Source organism: Ailuropoda melanoleuca, chromosome 8 (assembly GCF_002007445.2).
Source record: "Ailuropoda melanoleuca isolate Jingjing chromosome 8, ASM200744v2, whole genome shotgun sequence".
Taxonomy (NCBI): Eukaryota; Metazoa; Chordata; class Mammalia; order Carnivora; family Ursidae; genus Ailuropoda; species Ailuropoda melanoleuca.
In genome coordinates, this window is record NC_048225.1 from 71,103,915 (window position 1) to 71,126,575 (window position 22,661).

Sequence of the window (22,661 nt, forward strand, 5' to 3'; positions counted from 1 at the left end):
GGTCCTGAGGTCAAGCCTTGCATCGGGCTCCCTGCTCAGCAGGAAGCCTGCTTCTCCCTCTCCCTCTGTGGTTGGTGTCTTTCTCTCTCTTTCTCTCTCTCAAATAAATAAATAAAATCTTCAAAAAATATTAGGGGAAAAAAACCAAAAAGTCTGTGAAAGTGAAGAGAAATAACACTGATAACAATGAACAGAAATAACAAAACCTGCTGCTTCATAAGTTCCCACCTGCACTATCCTGGCATCTCTAAAATGTCTTTGAGTGATGCTAATAGGATTTGGGTGTTTGAAAGGTAAGGGTTTCCGTTGTGGGTCTATGTCACAGGACTCCTATTTTCTTTTTTCTTTTTATTAAAGATTTTATTTATTTATGTGACAGAGAGACAGCCAGCGAGAGAGGGAATACAGCAGGGGAGTGGGAGAGAAAGAAGCAGGCTCATAGGGGAGGAGCCCGATGTGGGACTCGATCCCGGAATGCCAGGATCATGCCCTGAGCCGAAGGCAGCCGCCTAACGACTGCGCTACCCAGGCGCCCCAGGACTCCTATGTTCTGCCGGCACTATGGATTTTCTTAGCTATAATGCAGTATTTCCAACTCTTAAAAATTTTTTCAACAAATTCATAATTAAAGAGGAATCAAAGAACTTATCTTGAAGAAGAGTTGCTATCCATTGTTAACCAAGGGCACAAGAATGGGCAGCAGCAGATGGTAAATGTGCTAGAATACTCAATCCCCTCAGAAATACAGGATGGCCAGGAGAGGCTTGGAGCAGACAGTCGTGAATTCTGTGCCTCAAAGTGTGAACGCCTAGAGAAAATTTAAAAATATGGGGGTCCTTGTACAGAATTTACTAAAAATTTCAAAATGGCATGATCGATTGTTTCCATTTTTAAATATCATTTTATGGTTTTCTTTGGATATTTAAGTGTTGTAATTAGAAAGGCACACTATTAAATTATAAAAAGGTAAGGGGGGTTTTTATTTTTGAATAATTGGGATATATATGGGAAAAGCAAGGAACTTTTTGTCAGACGTAAATTTGCAGCCTGGCTCTTAATAATGATGGAGTTTCAGTTTTCTTATCTGGTCGTAGATGAGGAAACCACGGTGCGAGGAGAGTTCAAAACTTGCTCCAGTTTTTGCCCATGGAAAGTGTTGGACGTGGGGTTGCAAACCCAGCAGTCTGGTTCAAGGACAACTCCAGTCGGTGCTGTTAACCGTCATTTCCCATGTATGCATCGCTGGATCATAATACTGACACTAATCATTATAAGAACAAAAATAAAACCCACAATTCAAGCACAGATTTGAGGCTCAGTCACTGTATGATGATGCTCTTGTTTCTGTAGTTTCCTAGCTCTCCCATATTAAAACCTTGAAACTCTTGCATATTGGAAAGTAATATAAACCAGGAGCTACGCAATTGTTTCTATTGTTATTGCTTAAATCTAGAGTATGTTTACAAGAAAAAATCAAACAATAAGCAAACAGATCGACTGATCATTCAATAAATCAAACAAACAAGTCAACAATAAATCTTTTTGGAGACACAGTATAATGGAAATCCCTATGAAAAGGATTTCTTCCCAGATGTCCCCCAATGGATTTTCTCAGTTTCTTCATAAATGCTCTTCTCATATCACCACTTAAAAATATAGAAATAAAAATAAAGTCTAATGAAATCCCTAGGAAGATAAGTAAATTTAGTGAACAACAGAATAAAAATAAAATCACCACTGTCCATTTAATGCCTCATTTTGATAAAGAGAAAACAGATTGGATTTTCATTATCAAACATATTGACTGATTATACAATTGCTGATAATTGTGAATTTGCAGATTTGACCTGGGAATACTTCACAGTTTCCAAAGAATTGCTATTAAGAGTCAGGCTTGGAGAGAACTCAATGACCTTGATTCTAAACCAAACTTCTCAGAAGTCCATGGCGCACACTGGGGGCAGGAGTGGGGGGACTGCATGGGAGGTCTACCATAAAGGCTTAGATCTTTCTCATTAGAAGAAAGATCCATGATTTCAGTGACTGAGATCTAGAAACCTTTAGGAGCCAGAAGAGTCATCACCTAGTAATTTAGCATCAACTCTGTGGTTTGCTGGTGGTCTTTTTCATGTTTAAGAGGGGGAATTGTTCAAACAATATAGTTGGTTTGAAATACATCCAGGACCAATGCAAACACCAAGTGGGCTGCCCAGAAACCCCACATTGTTTCCTTCAGACAAAAGATAATGATGCACTAATGAGTTTTACCCTTTATTGCCCTCTCTGGAACACAGCCTCGGGAAGAAAACCCACAAAACAAAATTGTTAGTCCCGAAATTTACAATATTATGCAATGACCCCTATCCCTTTTTCTTTAAGTGCTAGTACTTGTGTTGTTAAGTATTTGTGTTGTTTAACTCATAAATCCCAACCTCATATAATCTCAAAAGTGCCCTCCCAGAGAGAGAAAGGAAATGAGTAAATGAGGAAAAATAATAAAAGCCTTACTGATATAGAGTACCTCCAGGAGACTTAAAGCACTTCTGAGATATTATCTTATTCTAATGTCTTTTGACCTCATCGAAGGGGTGGGAAGTAACAGAAATTAATATTTTAAATTATGGGGAGGGAAAGTGAGGCAAAAAGACATTGGACTAATAGACCCACTTAATAAAAAGCCTTTAATAAATAAAACTGTGAGTGGAGAAAAAGTTACAATTCCGTTGACTGGACTTGTAAGAGTACGATATATGTTGAGGATTTATAGGATTTGCTGGAGTCCTGTGTTGTCGTTTCAGTAAAGAACAACCCTAAACCGCCACTTCCCTCACATACACTGAGATAACCTAACCTTTCTGTAACCTCACAGTCGGCCCCCTCCCCGTTTCAGCCACCACGTCCTTCCAACGTGCGCATGTGCAGTGCAGTTCCTGTGGTCGCTGTTTCTACTTCCTCATCTCCCGTTCTCGCCTCATCCCTGCTGAATGTGGCTTCCTTTTAAAGCATCTCCACTGGAATGGGTCTCGTTCACTTGACGGTGGCCTCCATAGAGCCGAATCCATGGGCCAGTTTTTTTCTGAACTTTCACCTACTCGATCGCAGCAGCATTCCAAGGACCCTACCACTCCTTGAAACATCTTCTCTTGGCTTGTGAGACATTGTCTCCTCCTTTACTTTATTCACCCCCGGCTGCTCCATTTCAGTCCTCTTTACTGGTTCCTCCTTCTCTGCATAACTTTTTAAGGCAGGAGGGCCCCAGAGCTGTTCCTGGCACTCTTTCCTCTCTAGTGTCTACCTAAATATGCCCATCTGTGTCCCTGGCTTTAAACACCATCTTTCCCCCACTGTCACCTCTCCCCTCAAACTGTCACCTTTAGACTCATATTAACAACTTAACGGATCCTTTCCACTTGGATATCTAATAGACATCTCGCTTCACTTGGCCAAACTAAATCCTTGATTTCTGTCTTAAACCTTTCTTATTTCAAAAAATTTACTTCACTCTCAAATCTAACCAAATATATGTTACATTGTTTTTATCCTTGACATATGTCTTAGAGCTATTTCGTTCTCTTTTTCTCACCACCATTATTTCTTATCTAGATTAACCCAGTAGCCTCCTATAGGGTCTTCCACTTGCTTTCTCACCAATATCATCTCCTTTCTTCACAGAGCAGTAAGAGGGCTAAGGTTTGTAAGACATGAAATTAGATCATACTTTGCTGCTTTAAACCCTGTGCTGGCTTCTCATTGAACATATAATAAGGCCCCAACATTCATTTTAGTCCGTAAGACCATATATGATCTGATCCCCCCGCCTCTCCCCCATGTCGTGGTACTGTCCCCCAGCTCACGAATCACTAGCCACCCTGGCCTTTCTCTTGCAAGAACATATAAGTTGTCCTCACTTCTGGTCATTCCTGTGTTAGCTTTTGCCTCTTTCCAGAAAGATGAGTGTCACTCATTCTTGGTATTGAGGTCTCAGGTTGTGTGCGCTCCTCAGAAAAGCCTTCCCTAACTAACCACGCAATCTAATGACACCCCAGCCAAATCATTTTTTCTCCCATCATCTTGGACTTTTGTTCTTCAGAGCACTTCCTGCTATCTGAAAATAGCTTAGTTTTATAACACTTACTGTGCACCCTCACTAAAATGTGACTTCCAGGAAAAGTGGGATAATGAAACAACAAATGAACTGTGAATTTTAGATGAATATCTGAGTGAGTATTTTACTAAGTATTGTAGATGAAAACTTTATAAGGAATGATTAAGACAATTTTTATATACAGAGCTTATATTGCTTTTTAAATCAATATGTCAAGGAAGTAAGAAATATACTACAATTAGCAAGGAGCAAAGTAATTGCATCGATTATTAAAAATTCTTATCATTAAAGCCCTCTACCCGTAAGTTTTGTAACAGAAAGCCGATGTACAAAAAACCAGAATCATCAGCAAGGCTTATTAAAATGCAGATTGTTGGACCCCCCCACATCCCGTCTCCTCTCTAGAGTCTTGACTCAGTAGATCTGGAGGACGGAGGGAGAGGCGATTTCTAAAACATTCCCAGGTGATAGAGATGGTACTAATCAGGGAACCACACTTTACAATAAAAACTTATCCATAATTAATTGTGGAAAGAGGAAAAAGGCCCTAATAGGAAGAAAACAGGAGGAAATCTTACCTATAACTTCCAGAATTATTCTACTAACCTGTTACTGAGCTATCCAGAAAAATCATTTTTTTAATATTTTATATTTATTTTAATATAGGGTGTTGTCTCATTTGATGTCAAGACTCCTTTTATTACCTGATATTTATTAAACACACATATAGACGTTTCATACTGATGCTCTACTCACATATTTCCTTTATTCTTCACCAGCAAATTCTTCTCCAGTATTTAGCTAAAGACAGTCTACCCCAAATAATGTTTGTCTGTCGCTATTCCCTTGTATTGGAACTTCAAAATTTTCTATTGTATTTAAAATCCCCTGACACAGTAAACTGAGAAGATAGACTACCAGTCACAGGTTGTCCTGCTTCTGTCCAGCCCCTATCTCTTCTGGGTTCTTTGGCTTGTCAGGAGTTCTGAACTCAGTTTCCATGCCTATTCTTAGCAGGACTTACAGCAGTAATCTCACCCATCTGTCCCCAGACCAAAGACACTGGATTTCCTAAACAAATATTCAAACCCATTAAATCTTAGAATCCAGAGGTCTCTTTGTGATAAAGTAATGTGATTTCTAGAAAGCTATGTTAATCTGATACTCCAAAATTCACATACACAGGTGTTTATAACAGTATGACTTGCAAACTGAAAATTGGGACACCAGCTAAACGGAAGAATAATTAAGTACATTGAACACTCAGATGTGTTAGAAGATTATATAGCCATTGAAACTTATATTTCTCTTCAATGTTTTCTGAATTCTCCAAATTTTCTACAAATCGCAAACAGAATATTGCAACCAAATGGAATTATTATTTTAAAGACAAAAAGATTAAGTTTTTAGAAAGAAAAGCAAGTTAACTTGGGTCATACATATGGCCACTGCTCACCCAATGACGTCCTTGAAGGACAGTCACAGAACTTTTATTGCATGTGTTCTCAGAGGGAAAGCATTGCATGTGCTATGAATTGATCCATGTACTTTTTTGTTTTTGTTTTTGAAAATAATGGTTGATTTTTACTGATTTAGATTTTAACCATAAACAGAATTTTGTTCAAAAAATAGTTTTAAGTTAATGTCTCTGCTGCTTTTTAAAATTAAGACAAAATTCATATACCATAAAATTAACTATTTTAAAGTGCACAATTCAATGACATTTTAGTACATTCACAAAGTTGTGCACACCCAGGCTCCATCTAGTTTCAAAACATTTTCATTACCCCAAAAGGAAATCTCATGTCTCTACCAAATACCTATGATTTTCTTCATATTAAATATACAGATTTCTTTATGTGGCCCCTTTCACCACGACTGATGCCTGCTATGGGTTCTCTTTAGCCCTTTAAGCTCCCACGCCACATGTGTTGCCTTGAAGAGCTCCAGGCTTCATGGAGAAGTGGAAGGAGAGAAGGGGAGGCCGGTCATGAGAACAGAGAAGCTGGTCCCTGGGCAGGCTTCTGCGTGTATGTGACTGCCAACTTCCGCCTCACCTGAGTCGCAGGGCCAGGTCCCTGGGGCAGACCCTCTCCCCAGGCCCCCGTGCAGGGATCTCTCCCAACACTGAGATCCACAGGGCTGCCGAGACGACAGCACAAAGGCTTGAGAAGAAAGGCATCCTAAGTGGAAACATACATCACAATTACTTGCAAATCATCTCCCTCACATCTTCCTGTCACAAACCATGAAAGAAGTCCTCTACTCTAAACATAGGGAAATTGCTCACAGAAAGAAGAGATGTTACATCTAAATTTCAATTAACTTTAACACTGATTGCTACGTATCACTGGATTAGTCTCTGGTCCTTATTAATGAGGATATAATTAATGAAGTTTGCCCTGGGCAGTGGACCAGAGCCCAGATAATTTTATTTTAGACAACTAATTTAGGCTGTGTTTTTCAGAACATGGAATGCTTATTATAAATGCCACTCTCCAGGTTCCAGCCCAAATCTTGGGAACCAGAACTCCGACAGTATATGGTCCTGAGATCTGCATTTTAACAAGTTCCCATGTGTCTCGTTCATAATGAAATTTGAGGACCACTTATTTAAAAGAGTCCTATATTGAAAGCAAATAGTAGATATTTTTAGTAGAACTTGCTTTATAGAAAAATGTGCCAATCCTTGTGTTTGGAAACAATACACTAGAAAATATTCGATAAGCTTGGCTTAAGGTATAACTGGCTCTATTTGATGTTAACAAGAAACATTCCCTAGAATTACTTCAAAAGTTCAGTAAGCGTCCTTTTTATTTACATTATTTATAATTAGGCTGATCCGAGGAAAGATCTAAACAGAGTTATAAAAAGCAGAATGGACACCAAACATATCATGAGCACATGTGCATTCAGTAAATATTTGCTGCATGAATGGCACACTTGGAGTGACTTTATTTCCCAAGTAAAAGGCAAAGGACTGATTCCTAATCCCTCAGGCTTTCCTTTCCTCTTTCTCAGTTGTATTCTGGCTATTTGAATACTAGCAATTATGACATCTGTAATTTTTCTAAAATATTAGATATTTGTTCATTTAGTCAATAAATATTGATTGGTCATTTTCTATACACCAGGACCTGGGCTAAGTTCCAGGGACATGGTAGTGATTAAGATAGCCTTGATCTCTCCTCTGATGGAATTTTCCATTGAAGAGGACTAGTAGCTTAGTTGTTTCAGGGAGAAGATTAATTATTTGAAAATCAAGGGAAATCTCAGAAAGAGTACCCAGAGCTTCAAGCCCAGGCATCAGCCCGGCCCTTGCTTCATTTTGCTCAGCTGCTCGGGCTGATATTGCTTGGGTTAGTGATGTTGTGGTTCAGAAAGGACTTTCTGTCCTTTCCAGCTGGTCCTTTGACTTCACTCAGAGTAAATTGCTAAATATTTGGAAGGCTAGATAATTACTGCTTACCAACATTTTAAAGTATGAGAAGCAGAATCCATTACATATTATCTTCACTCTCTCCCCTCTGCAATCTCTCTCTCACCCCACTCTGTCTCTAAGACTGCCCAAGACTGGTGGACCATCAGTCTAGCAGACACGTGTCCATCTCCCTCCCTGGCTTCTTATAGTCTGGCTATCTCTGCCCTCCCTTGGCCTCCTTTGTAGGTTTCCTTTCCTCAGTTCCTAGAAAAGCTTATGTCCCCAGAGTCCCACCCACAGCCCACTTCTCCTCTGGCTCTACCCCTGAATGATCTTACTACCTCCACATAATGACATCCCTTCAGATCAACCCTGTGAGGCACATCTTGTGCCGACAGCTTTCCTGGGTGTGGAGACTTCCCCGCCTCTGCCAGCCAGCTCTTTGTCTCCTGTTCTCCACCATGGGAAAGCCAGCCTGGTCCCTGGCTTCCTGTTGCCTGGGGTAGATACCCGGGTTTCCCAGTCTCCCTCATCTGTACGTCCATTCAGTCACTTCAACATGTTAGAACTCAAGTACCTAACACGTTTCCTTCTCTTCTATTCCCATTGTCCCTTAGTTACACCCTACATTGTTTCTTTCGTGGATTACTCCAACAGCTCACCAGTCTCCTACTTCCAGGGTTAATGTCACTTTTTGTTGATTTATCTTGTTTCTGGCATGATATAGATATCTTATTCATCTTTGTATCCCAACCCCTAGAAAGGCTCATAGAGCATGTGGAATGAATGAACAAACCACTTAAGGCTTCCAGGATTAGTAAAAGTATTGCTGTTATAGGTGTATAAATAGAGATGGGTTTAGGTATCGAGTATTAGGATTCATTTTAAATAAGTTGACACTTTTTTATTTTTTCTATTTTTATTTTTTTACTTTTTCCATGACTCCATGTCCATTGGCATAAGTCTCCTGGTCGTCTCTGGTTATGTTTGTTTTCTTTGGTCAAGAGCCTTGAATTTACCCTTTAATTTGTCTGAATTCACATCAGTTGTCAATAGGAGCTAACAGGAAAAAGGCAGGGTACATAAGACTTAACACCAACAGAACCAGACTTCTTGTTTCAATTAAATTACTTAATATGGGACTTTCCAGTCCTCTATGGACCCATTAGCCAACGGAGTGTTTTGAAAAACTGTCAGAAAACAGAGGTTGCAGAATTTGGGAGACATGAGTACATGAATAGGAGAGAAAGAAAGTCTGAGATCTTTCTTCATAACAGTTACTTGGGGACACAAAATTTTTATGTATCAGAGAATTCAAGGATGAAGTATTCTTGCCTGCCTGGTATTGTTAACACAATTCCCCCGTTTAGAAATAGTAATATAATAATATACTTAGTGTACTAGTCTGTAAACATTTTTAGCTCTAAATCTATATATAACCTCACAAACTCTTTAACTGGCATATAAATTTGTAATGAATATCACTTAAAGAATATTGCAACACTGATATTTTAAAATAAGATGGTTACAATACTATTTCAATGTCTCCAGAGGAATCTAAGTATCATAATAGCTAAATATCATAGCTATATTCTATGCCCATTATTACACATTTTAAAAAATATATGTAGAACAGTTCCTGAAACAGTTCCCCATCCCTTCTTATACTCGTAATTAAAGTTTTGAAAATCTTGTCAGTGTAAATTTTTTGAGATTCTCTCCCTCTTCTTATCCCTCCTCCGCTGCCCCTCTGTCCCACATGCACTCACAGGCTCTCTCTCTCTCTCTCTCAAATAAAGAAATAAATAAAATCTTTAAAAAGAAAAAAGCCTTCAAACCCAAAACCTGTCATAATAGGATAAATTCTGTGGGGGAGAACTAGAAAGAAATAGGAATTCAAGGAAAAAATAATGTAACACTTCCTTTCAAGAAGTGTTTCTACATGTATTTTTTTTTTTATGTGTAATAGTGGGCATAAAATACGGCTATGGTATTTAGCTATTATGGTATTTAGATTCCTTTGGAGACATTAAAAAGAGTAGGATGCTTAACCGACTGAGCCATACAGGTGCCCCTGAAAGTCTTTTTTTTTTCACCTCATCACTCTTTTCTGTGATCAAAAGTCTATATGCAAATTTTAATTCTGTTGCTATAAGCTTTAAATACTTAATGTTTCTTGCTGATTGCTCATTAGAGTTTAGAATAGTATTTGATCAAAATAGCATTAATAAGTCACAAATTTAGTAATATTAAATACAAAAAGGTAAATTTTAATTATTTACCTCTCTTAAAAAGATGTCCCATATACAGAGATTTACTGTTGTTTGTATTTTCATGAATAAATGCTAGTTATTGCCAGGAGGAAACAAGATTCAGCAGAAAATTTCTGCCACGTAGTACACGTGTGTGTATGATTATATTTTGTATATAATATATGCTCAGTAAATGTGTCCACAAAAATAGGTTGTAATAGAAATGTGCTTTCTAAAAGCAATGTGTCAATTTCTTAAAACATTTCAGACTTACTTGCATGTAAATAATCACATAATATTCATCATCAAAAAATTATTTTTGGTGATATTTCACCTGACCATTTAGATCTTCCTTCGGTGTTGATTTAAAGCTAATTACTGGGGAAAAACTGACATGAAGAAGGATTTATTAAAATTTACTTTTTAGGGAGAGTTCTAATATTTAGAATTGTCCTTTCCTTTGGTGCCCTGGAACCTTACTTATCCCCCAGGCAAGACAGCCCAGTGGAAGTAGGGTGGATGAGAACTGTCCCTTCCTTTTACCAAGTAGGGGAAGGGAGACTGATAGAGGCAGGAAGGGAGGACTTGCCTGGACACTACAGACACGTTTAGTGTAAAGACAACTTCTTGGGCAGATCTCTTAGAAGAGAAAGAACAAATGGGGGTTGAGGATTTGAATATTGCTTCATCTAAAACTACCCTTGAACAATACCCCTCGGAAAGCTTCTCTGTAACCCCCAGGACTGGACCTGTGCCAGCTGGAAGGTGAGACATGACAAAGAACTTCTGGTCAGTGTCAGAGAGAGCAAAGAGAGGTGGACAATGGTTTGAAATAAAAGGAGGATAAGGACCTGCAAAAATATTAGTACTGAATCAGAGGCAACAGTCTACTAGATTGTTAAAAAAAAATTATTCCACTTTTAATAGTTACGTTGATTTCTGATTTTGATAGCTTGATATGCATTCAATCATTATGATTAAAGGCTTGCATAAAAAGCATCATTGCTACTGAAGAGCTAACCCGGTTTCAAGTTCTTCTTTATGGTTTTTCAAAATAAAAACATTCTCCTCTATACCAATGCAGCTAAAACCTATGTAATCATTCAATCTTTCATTCATTCATACATAAATAAGCATTTAAAACTATTCTGTAGACCGACCACAAGTCAGTAGGGAAACAAAGATTAAGTGTCACGCCTTCCAATAACACACACGCCAGTGGGGAAAAGGCGCGGCCGTTAGCCGCATAGCGGCCCGTTGGTTGTGGTGAAGCAGGCGCGACGAGGGCAGAAATGAAGAGGGCGGGAAGCACAGATGTTGTCACAAAGGCAGTGGAATTGGAATGAAACTTAAATGCCCACCAGTGGTCAAAGGAACAGTATTTCAGGCAAAAGAAATAACTGCAGGTGTTTGCAGGTGGAAAACAACCTTGCGTGTGGCAGGACACGCAACTGTGTGTGTTTCAAGCATGACGTGATATCGTGAGGGGATAACATGATGACACCGGAGGGGACAAAGGTCATGGAAGCTTAGACACTGTCCAAAGACTTTGAACTTGTTCATGATGGGAAATCTGGAAAGGGAAACCCGAAGGGGCTAACGGAGACAGATCTGCATGTTAGGGTGTTATCTCTGATAGGAGTCCGGAAGGTGGATGTGAGTGTGAGGCTGGAGGCAGGGAGGCCAGTGAAGAGACTGGTGTAATATTCAGGTGATGGGGGCCCAAACCAAAGTAGTAATGGCGAGGTTTGACAGTGAGGCAAGAAGGACAATAAGGTCTCGTTAATGGATTTAATATGTGAGAAGATAGGTTTGGGTATTCTCCACATCCAAATAGAAGGGATTTAAATCCTGAGGAGTTTTTTAACTGACAACATTGAAGTCCAGGGAGAAGCAGTTCTGGGGATGGTTAAGTCAATGGCTTACCAACGTAATCAAGAATCCAGTGGCTTTCCATTTTGTGCTTTATATTGCAAAGGTTCGATTTCTACCCCATGCCGCACCCGCCTGGTGGCTGTGACAGGGAGGAAAAATCTTTCCCAGGAGGCTGTTTCTTACATCGTGTTAGTCACTGACGTGGGCCTACCACCGCTGTACTCCGTGGTATGTTGAAGTGCCCGTGAGGAACCTGGACTCCGCTACCTGAAGGACACTGCGCTTCCATGAGCAAGATTGAGGACATTGGCTCTCAGCAGGAAATCAACTCGGACCCGCCCTAACTCTCAGCTCTCTGGCCCCGGGGAAAGGATAAATGCTGTGTTCTTCACTGAGATAGTAACTTTCAAGAGTAGCTGAGTGAAAAAACAGATGAGATTTGGAACATATAAAATTTGGAGTGTCCATAGGGCATCCAGGGAATGTTTGGTAGGCACTTGGGTATAGAGTCGGGGAGTCACGAGCAGATAGCAACTGGTGGCTAAAGTCTTGGCTCAGATGAAATTCTTAGTAGGAATGTGAGGAAGGAGAACACAGGGTTATGGAACAATCCTTGGGGAACACTAACCAGGAAGCCAGAGAAAGAAAAACCAGTAAAAGTGACCAAAGATACCTAAAGACTAAAGAAAAAGAATAAAAATACTGTTGTGGTGAATTCCAGAGGAAGTGAAAAGGGGGTCCACAGTTTCGTCAGGCTTTCCTGCAAGCAATGTCCCATGGCCACCCACTGTCACACAGGTAGCCTGAAGTGGAGAGTGCGGGTGGGGCTCATGGGCAGGATGCTTGCGATTGTGATCATGCATTTTAGACAGGCACCTCTGATTTTCATGAACACACGGACGGAAGACCTACACCCTGCTGTCAGAGAAGTGAAAGCTTTCTGTTTTAGACGATCACCCTGAACACACAAGGCTGCCCTAGGAAGACTTAAGGAAAGAGGTTGAAGGACGCAGAATCACTGAGTGCGACTGGTCCCTTGAGCCACAGCCTAAAATCTTCATCTGCAAATAATAATAAAATAATAATAATAATAATAGTTCTGCCTAATGGCTGCAGAAAGCAATGTCACTGGCTATAAAATCCTTAATGGATTGCTCATAATTTCTTCCTTCCTTTCAAATAAGACTCATGGTTCTTTTTGCTCAGAGAGCACTTGGACTATATCTCAGTGCCGCATTCCTCATAACAGCAACGTGGAATGGGGGTGGCAAGTACCATTAACACCGTTTAACAGAGGGGGACCCAGGGACGCTTAGGAGTGAGTCACACAGGGTCACGAGATGGGCAGCTCTGGGCCCAGAAGCCATGTTCTCACTCTCATTTCCAAGCGGCTCTTCTCTTGAGAAAAGCAACCCTGTGTGTATAATCTTACCGTGTTCAAAGAGCATTTCTATCCATTTTCTTATTTAATTTAATGCTTTGCTGCCATCTTGCCTCAGTGTTACATTTCCCAGACTGAGTTTATCCCAACTATTGTTTCAAAGATTAAGAACTCTGATTACAAATTCTTAAATGATACACTTGCTATCCAGAAGTCAAAGTAAGTAATGATAGTATCGTTTCTTCTTTGGTTGAAAACCTTTTTTAAAAAACATAATGTAATTTTTCCAGACGAAATTAAACTTCTCCTGGAACAAAATGATAGTCATTGTTCCACTCAGGCAATGTCACTTGGAAAAGTAGATGAATCCATTTGGATTTCAAACTTCTGAGTCATGTGGGATGCCCTGATCATTCTGCTTTGAAATTGCGAGCCACTTCCTATTCTTCTCATGACGGCTCAGGAGATTTATAGTTACCAATTCTTATTTTTCCTTTCCTAATGTTTTGATCTCTCTCCTTTACTTATAATAAGTTGCAATCACTCCCTTTCAGTGTATGACTACAGTATTTGACCTGGTGATCAACTCCCTTGTAATCAGAAGGATGCAAACTAAAATAATCATAATACGATGCCATTTCAAATTTTTCGGATAGGCAAAACGTCATGAATCTGGTAACAGCGAGTGTTAGCAAGTGTGTGTGGCAGCAAGGACTCAGCATGACTTGGGGCAGGGGGAACACTGGTACAAGCACTCGGAAAGTAACTTAGTAAGACTTTGTCGAGCTCGAGTGGCACATATCGTATGAGGCAGCGTTTCCACTGCTCGGTGTCTCCGCGAGTAAACCTCTAACACGTGGGTATAAATACACACACACAACTGGTGCGTATAGCACTGCTGGTAACAGTGACAACGCGGAGACTTCACTGCCCCCAGGAAGGGGGATGTATAAACTATGCTTTAAGATTCAGCAGTGGAGACGAATAGACCCTAAAAACATTCCGCGTATAAAATCTCAAGCACCTACTGTGGAATTCAGAATTCGCTCGAGAAGAGTGTAGTGCTATATACACGTGAAGGTTGAACGCACGCACACTGACGTGACCGTGTGTTTTGCACACAGGAAACACGGGCAAGCACTAGCAGGGGTGATATAAGCAACTTCAGGACGCTGGTCGTCTCCGTGACAGCAGAAGGCTACGAGAACAAAACTTTGGCTTTACCTATCTTGTTTTATTTCTTTCAGAATTGAAAGAGATTGCAAAAGAAAGATAGGAAATATTAATATTGTTTTAATCTTGGTGGTGGGCTGATAGGGTTTATTATATGTTCTAGCTTGCTCTATGTTTGAAATGTTTCATAGTCAGAAATTCTAAAATTCAAAGGTACTTCTCTGGCAGAAAAGCACAGAGGGAAAGGGAAAGCAATGACCGAGTGGGAGAGGACAAGTTAGGAATAGGGTGTGGCAGACTTTTTCTGCGAAAGGCCGGATAGTAAATATTTTTGACTTCGTGGGCTGTGTCTCTGTTCCCACTACTCACTCTGTCTTTGTAACACAAACGCAGCCATGAAGAAAAGGCAGCTAAACAGGAATGGCTGTGTTCACTGTCACCTTATTACCGAAACAGAGTGCGAGTGGGGATCGGCCCGCGGGCGGTCACGTGTTGCACGTCAGAGTTGCTGGAAGTCAGTGGCTTTGGTAGACAAGTGATTGTAGGCGAAGAGGATGATCCCCGAGCCGAGGCATGTCCACCTCTCGCTGGAGAGCTCAGCCACAGCCTCCCAACTAAGACTCTGTGTCATGGATGAAGGACCTTCGGCTGCTGCGGTTCTAGCAGTAAAACTCATCAAAACAATCGTTGAATTCTAACCCTGTTGGGGGTTTGTATTTGGAGTTTGCTGTTTGATCTGGATTCTGTCTTCACTTGGGCCGTGGGAGCAAGTTTATCGCAGGTGTGCCTGCCCAGATGCAGCCTTGGGTGCTTCCCTTCAACCTGCCAAGGGTGTCAGAAAATGCCAGAGCCTCATCCCATCCACCAGTCACGCACAGCCCTGCCCTGCCTTGACCGGACCTCTAAAGCCAACACAGTCACTCTGGGAGTGAGCTGACCAGCGTCGCCGAACCCTTGGCCTTTGATCACTTACACCTTCTGGCATGGAGGTCAGCGCTGCCGCAGCCTTTCCTAGAAATTAGGACGCATAACAGCTCAAGGTCCTCTCGCAGAACCACTCGACGCTTTGAGAAAAGACTGATAGGAGGGGCCAGCTATTCTTTAGCGGCCTAGATGCTGTCCTGGCCTGTGCGGCCCTTGTTCTGAGACCAAGAAGGGCCAGGCCCCCGGGCATTACTGAAGAGGAAAGTGCTTTTGCTTCCCCTCTCTCTACACAGCCCACTTTGAACAGCCCAGGCCGCTTAGGGTATCAGCATTTACGGTCCCGGCACCCCTTGCAAATGGACAACATTGTCAGGCCACAGGAATGGTTAACAAAACTGAAAGGATTTATTTACGAGTTTCTTCTGAGACAAGCCGAACACAAGATGTGAGGGTGAAATGAAGAACGTTCGTGCTGTGATACCAGCCCATGATGGCAACATTCCTGAGAGGTGAACTGTATGCGAACCATTTCTCTGAGTAGCGAAGTAATTCAAGGCAAGGCAGAACTCTGAGTGCTAAATCCAGGTCCTGGTGGGGCCACTGACGTGTGTGTGCAAGTAAGCGTGTGTGAGATAGTTAGCGAACTGAAGAAAGACGCATGCACATTCTCTCCCCTGACGACCTCACATACTTGAGGGCTAGTGGAAAATGTGCCGCGAGCAAGAACTGGTTCGGTTGCTGTAATGCCCTTGAACTGAAAAGCCTAACAGTCACTGCAGCAAAACACTTCTTGCCTCCTTACCTGTCCTGACATTGAGATTCCAGATCCTTGCCAATGTTCCTGTTGCTATGTGTGAAGGAGTAAAGAGACGAGATGGAGGGAAGGAAGGAGAAGGGCCTGGGTTGGCCCCCATCACCTAGCAATGTCATCAGCCTCTCGTCCTGGTCTTGAAAATGGGAGGTTTGCTTTCCTTCTTAGGTTCTCGTGAAGCATAACTTCTAAGACTGATTGCCAGATGCTGTGAGAATATTCCAAAGCGTTCGAAGAATGCATGTTGTTAATCATCCCATCTAATACTGAGAACTAAGAGTTTTTGCCCCAAATCGATCGGAACATGTTTTAGTTCTGTTGTCCCTGACAACAGCTAGGGCCTGTTGAGTGAAAGCACGCATTTGTGGGCCTATCGAAGATGCCTGTGAAGATCTTCCCAGAACTTGGGGTTGAAGACCAGGCTGACTCTGTCAATCTTTCCTGGCTGAGCCTTGCACACTTTTGGTTGTGTTTATTCAGAATGTTAATAATTTTGGAAATTATTAAAATGGAACCGACATACTTTCTTTTTAAGAGACTGTTGAGATCACAAATCATTCTGCAAATATAATAAGCTGCGTAAGTTGAATGAGTCCAATACTCGATGCTTGCCATGAATCTGCTGGAAGCGTGGCCATTTTCACAGGACAGTTCATGTGTGGAATGAAGGAGGCATGAGGAAAGTTCTTTAAAAATTCGGCCTCAAAATTTCAGTAACTGTATTGCATAAAAATGCTTTTATAAAAAAAGAAAATCTTTCCCTCCCCCCCCCCCCCNCCCCCCCCCCCCCCGTTCTCAATGTTTTTACTTCTCTTGCCTCTTGTCATTACATTAACCTAACTCAGCACTCCTGGCAGCATCACTGCCTGGAAGGATCCTATTTGGAGTTTAAAACACTCGTTAGCTGTTACTTCCCGGGGCTGTCCTACTCCCTGTCCAGGAGGAGCTGATGCTCTTTTCCTGTGTCCCCACTGTCCCCTGGGGCACTGGCCCATAGAAATCACCCGAAGCAGTTCTTTAAAATACAGATCTCAAACTCCACGGCCACTCCACTGATTCCAAATGTTTTGGGGGTGGAGTTAAGGTATCTAATTCTAAAGCATCCCAGTGATTCTGATGTTCTTGGCTGCGCAGACCTACGCCATCGCGCCTCCAAGCTATAGCACCATCATCGGTATCCCGAAATGCACGGTATTCATATTTCCTTCAACACACATTTATTGAGTACCTACTATGTGCCAGGCACTGTTTTGAGTGCAGGACATACAATATAGGTAAGCAGGTGGTCCTTTTTCTTGGACCTTACATTCCAGTTGGGGAAGTCAGACAACACCGAAATCGGTAAGATCATTCGGTACTATCTTAGAAGATGCCAAGTGCCAGGGAGAAAAACAAAGCAGGGGTGAAGGAGACAGGGAATGGCAGGGTGTTGATAAAGTTACCCGTGAAGGCCTCCCTGAGGTGGCGATAACTGAGCAAAGACTTGAAGGCTGTGCAGAGGGCCATGTGGTGTCTGGGGGAAAGGCAGAGACGTAAGGCCCTAGAGCAGAAAATGCCATGTGCATTCTGGAAACAGAAAGGTGGTCAGTGTTGCTGGGAGCAGAGCAAGTAGGAGAGGGTCGATGAGGAGGTCCATGAGATGAGAACAGGGAGAGCAGACCTTGTCAGGGCTCACCTGACGCGGGAAGAACTTTCTCTTTGTCTCTGAGGGAGGGACTGGAATTCACAAGGCTTACCACAGTTTGCTCCAGAATAAATACTCAACAAAACTTGCTAAATGAAGGAATTCTCTGTTATGTGGTTCGTAAAAGCCCCTTGTGGTTTACACTTGGACTAATAATAATGACATATAGAAAGATTTTAACATAGATATTTTAACACAATTTTTTTTAAGATTTTAATTATTTGTTTGAGAGAGCGTGAGTGAGTGAGAGACGATCATGAGCAGAGGCAGAGGGAGAAGCAGGGAGCCTGATGTGGGGCTCGATCCCAGGACTCCGGGATCATGGCCTGAGCGGAAGGCAGACGCTTAATGACTGAGCCACCCAGGTGTCCTCTTAACACAAATACTTTTAGAAACAAGATAGCTATACTCACCTGGAGCCAGGATTCAAATATTTCACATTCTGGCCACCTGATCTTGTTAAATTGTGAAGCCTTTCCATGCCTCGGTTTCCTAATCCATAAAATGGGAGAAATAATAATACTTATTTCACAGAATTTGGATATGTTTACACATGAAAGGAAACTGTAAGAGGGATGGGTTTTGAACACCAGTAAATATTAACTTTGATTACTAGCAGAACTATATGTAAGACACTGATAATAGTTCAGGGGGTTAATATATCCCATAGTAAATTTGTAGTATGCATTACAGAACTATATACTGTTTCTCAGACACACAATGTCCACACGCCATTTTGGTGTGTATGTGTTAAAGGAGTGAGAGTCTGATGCAGTTCTGCAGGTGGTCGAATACCCAGGAAGGCAGCGAATAAACGTGAATATGATGGTGAGGATGACAAGGATAAGTGAAGGAACCATCATCAGGAGACAAGGATCCTGTCTGCTGAGGGGTATTGCTGTCCCTCGAGGGCACTGACGGAAATATAGCAATGAAAACTGGGAATTAAACTTCAAAGAAGTCCATCTTTCAGTCAGATTGGTTTCCTTCCTACAAGACATGATTCAAAGTCAGTTTCTCTCTAGTGCCCATCCCTGCACACTTGGGTCATGGGGCCCTAATGCACAGAAGAATCATCTATCCGTGTGGGTTACGACTGCATCGTCTAAGGCCGTTTTAACACAGCCTTGGAAATTTTTTAATTCACGACTGGAAAGTGGTTTCCACTACGAGACTCTAATTCATGACTCACTTGGATTACCTTGAATATCTTTGTGCCAATGTTAGATGTAATTTTTTTATTCCGAACAATTACCAGAAGTGTAAATATGACTTTTCCTGATCTGTGTCCATTCCTAAGTTTAATACTCATTTTTAAGAAACTCGTGAACATGCCCAGCTTTCCTTTACTTTCTGCTAATATTCCTGATCAGCTCCGTGTCTAGTGGTTACTTTTGCTGGCTCCGGAGGCAGATGCCTGGCTCCTGGACATTTCGCAGCGGTTGTGCGACCCTGGGCAAATTGCTAGCGTCTGTGTGCCTCAGTTTCCTGCACTGTAATGTAGGTATAACAACCTCCAACTTAAACCTGTTTTCAGGATCCAACGAGGTATACACGTAATGTGCGTAGGACAGTACTGCTCACGTACTAAATGAAAATGCAGTAAAATGTATTAACTATTGTCGGCACTGCGGAAAACCGGCGTGGCAACCCTTGCTCTGTAATTCTGTAGCTGTTCGACATGGGTCTGTGTTCTAACTGTTCTCTTATACTCACGTGACCTGTGGCCCCCGCCTCGCCTTGGGGGAGGTATTTCGGAGAGCATCCCTGCAGAAGCGCTCGCCCCTGCAGCTGCCGCACCTGCCCGCAGCTTCTTCTCCTGAGCCCAGGTCAGCGCGCCCGCGCGCGCCCCAGCCAAGCCCTCTGACTCTTCTCTCGTTGCAGGATGTTCTGGAAGCTGTCCCTGTCCCTGTGCCTGGTGGCCGTGCTGGTGAAGGTGGCGGAGGCCCGCAAGAACCGGCCTGCGGGCGCCATCCCCTCGCCCTACAAGGACGGCAGCAGCAACCACTCGGAGAGATGGCAGCAGCAGATCAAGGAGGTGCTGGCGTCCAGCCAGGAGGCGCTGGTGGTCACCGAGCGCAAGTACCTCAAGAGTGACTGGTGCAAGACGCAGCCGCTGCGGCAGACGGTGAGCGAGGAGGGCTGCCGCAGCCGCACCATCCTCAACCGCTTCTGCTACGGCCAGTGCAACTCCTTCTATATCCCGCGCCACGTCCGCAAGGAGGAGGAGTCCTTCCAGTCGTGCGCCTTCTGCAAGCCCCAGCGCGTCACCTCCGTCCTCGTGGAGCTCGAGTGCCCTGGCCTGGACCCTCCCTTCCGACTCAAAAAGATCCAGAAGGTGAAGCAGTGTCGGTGCATGTCCGTGAACCTGAGCGACTCGGACAAGCAGTGAGCACCTGCGGCGGGCCGCCGCTCGCCCTGAGCGCCGGTCCCCGGGCCGCCGCCGCCTTCGTCCCCGTCCTCTGAGCCCACGCACGCGCTGCCCCGTGGCCCGCCCCGCAGCCAGCCACGCTTCCTGGGGCGCACGGCGCCCTTGCCACACGCGCGCCGCGCGGAGCGTCGCCGAGGCGCTCCCGGCCGACCGCGGGCCCCATACGCGCGTCCCGCGCCGGCTGCGATTCCGGCCCGAGGGCCGCGGCTGGAAGGAGAGGACCTTTGCGGGGCTGCGCTGCCGACGGGGCGCTGATGTTTCCACCGTGTGGAAAAGCGAGTCCTTCCCCGGCCTCACCCTACACTCCAGCCCCCCTTTCCCAGGAGGTGAAGGAGGCGGCCCTCGCCTCTCCCGCGGGGCCCGGGCGCTCCAGCTGCGGGGTTCCCTGGGGAAGGGAGGGCTGCCCTCGCGCCGCTGTGATGCGGGGCTCGGACAACCGGTACGCAGGGAGGGTCTCCTAACAAGCCCCACACCCGAGAAGACGACTTGAGCCACTGGGATCACGAAATGGGCTTCCCTGGGGACCTTGCTCACAGCAGGCCACACTCTCCCCACCCCCAGCCACCACCCCCTCTTCCTCCTCACTCTCCCCCATCTGTGGACTCAGATGAACTCTGGTGTGCATGCTCTTATCGCTGCAGTTAGAATACTATTACACACAAAGGTCTCCATATTACGCTGGTTTTGTAATTGACCTGTATTGTAAAGAACTGTTAAGAAGCACTATAGACCTATCCATGTATCGTTTCACGAGTTTGGGCTCTGGCTTTGCAGCACCATTCTGAGTAAGACTCGCGAGGGGTCTCACTCAGCAGTAACGCCTGGTCAGAGTCACCGTCAGGCACCTGTTCTTAGATTGGGCAGGGAGACGGCAGGCGATTTTACAAGGAAGGCTGTTTCCCTGAAGGTACTAAGGCATCGCAGCACAGTGTAGGAAGGGGGTTGAGATGGACGGGGGTGTAGGCTGGGACTCACTGGGAAGTCGTCCACAGGGAACTGAAAAGCCCTGCTTTGTTTAATATGCGTATGTGGTGTGAGAAGGTATACTATTTTACTGCCATGACACTAAACAAGAAATATTTCCTGGTGAAAGAGAGAAATATTTAAATATATAAGGAGTCAGGTCACTTTGTGGTGTAGGAGGGAGTAAAAGATAAAACATAGAGACTAGAAATCTAGCTAAGCTATCCTACAGAAGCTTCCTTTTCAAAAAATGGACTTCTTTTTTTTAAAAGGATGATCGAACATCAGCTTACCTTTCATTTTTGTAATGAATCATTGAGGTTTTCAAGTTGTGGTCTCTTGGTATAAGAAAGCTGACATAATTTATTTTCTGGCAAAATTATACTTACTTTGAGTCCCTTCACTAAGTTGCCCCACAGAGGCCTCCCTGTGAGTCATGTTCACGCAGTCTGATAAATGTGAATGAGATACCATTGGTGGGAATCAGCACACTTTGAAAACCTTTCAGGAATGACTTCTGAGTCTCAGGTGCTGCTGCCAAGGGCACTCAGAAAGGCCCATTTCCAGGTTCGTGAGACCTTCTACAAACTGCTCGGGGAACTGAGGCTTCCTGACATTAGACGCTGTCCAGAGGTGTTCACCTGGAGAGCAAGGTGTGTGGCACGTCCCTGAATCCATTTCCTGCCCCTGCCCCGCGGGTTTCCTTGCTGTCTTTTCTGTATCTCCACGAGACCTGAGCAGAACGTGCTGTTGTAAAAGGGGGCATTGGTTTTAGAAATGGGTATATACGGCCCTAAATCAGGAGGCAGAACTCCACAGAAATCCTTGAAGGCTGGAACCTTGGGATGGAAAGAAAGCGTGGAGAGCGTGTCCACATTCAGAATTTATTTTTGCATTAAATGGAAAACCTCAAGTCAGACTCAGTGCAGAACACACGGCAGAAAAGCTGTGAAGGAAGGAGAAGGAGGTCCACAGGACTGTAATGGAGGCTAATGGAGCAGAGTAGGGTGGGAGTGGATGGGAGACTGGCTGACTGCAATGCCAAGCCCGTTTTATTAACACATAACCCAGGCAGATAGAGGAAGGATTAAGCTATGAACTCACAGAACACACCCATGAGCACACTCTCTTTGAACCCAAATGTGGATGTAGCAGTGGAAGCAATATGATATGCTGCAGTGGGAAGCTCCTTCTGGGGGTTCTTCTATGTACAAAGTTTACCTTATAATGGCTCAAATGGTATTTAATTCTTTGTGTCTGTTTATAAATGAAGAAAAGCTTTAAGTATAATGTAATTATTTTATAGGTGTACTATTAAATTATAGAACAAATAAAGATACTCTAGGATTATATGTGATCCTGGTGTGATGTGCCATGAAAATGGAATTCAGAATTTGTTTCAGTTGGCGATGAAGGAAACACTGTGTGTTCAGAGTGTTTTTGTCCCGTCGTGGTGAGTTCGACCCTTAGCCTACGTCATGCAACCTCCTTTGGGGCCTGGCATCTTCAAAGAGAATCAGAACCAGGTGTTCAAGGAGCAGAGGTGATGGGGATGGCTCTCGATGCTGGCTCTCCAAGCCTCTTACAGGTTGCTCAGCAGCTGAAGACAGAGTTCGTAGTCTCCTCTCATTGTGCTCTTCG

General features: G+C 43.4%; 1 protein-coding gene across 1 annotated transcript in view; it reads left to right on the top strand.

Moving 5' to 3' along the window:
• GREM2 (gremlin 2, DAN family BMP antagonist) overlaps positions 1 to 22,133 on the top strand; it is a 106,672-nt gene extending 84,539 nt beyond the window's left edge. The window contains exon 2 of the mRNA XM_002918462.4: positions 19,511 to 22,133. Within this exon, the coding sequence (XP_002918508.2) occupies positions 19,511 to 20,018 (508 nt within the window). The 3' untranslated portion in view covers positions 20,019 to 22,133. The remainder of the gene's footprint in view (positions 1 to 19,510) is intronic.
• Positions 22,134 to 22,661: the final 528 nt, after the last annotated feature.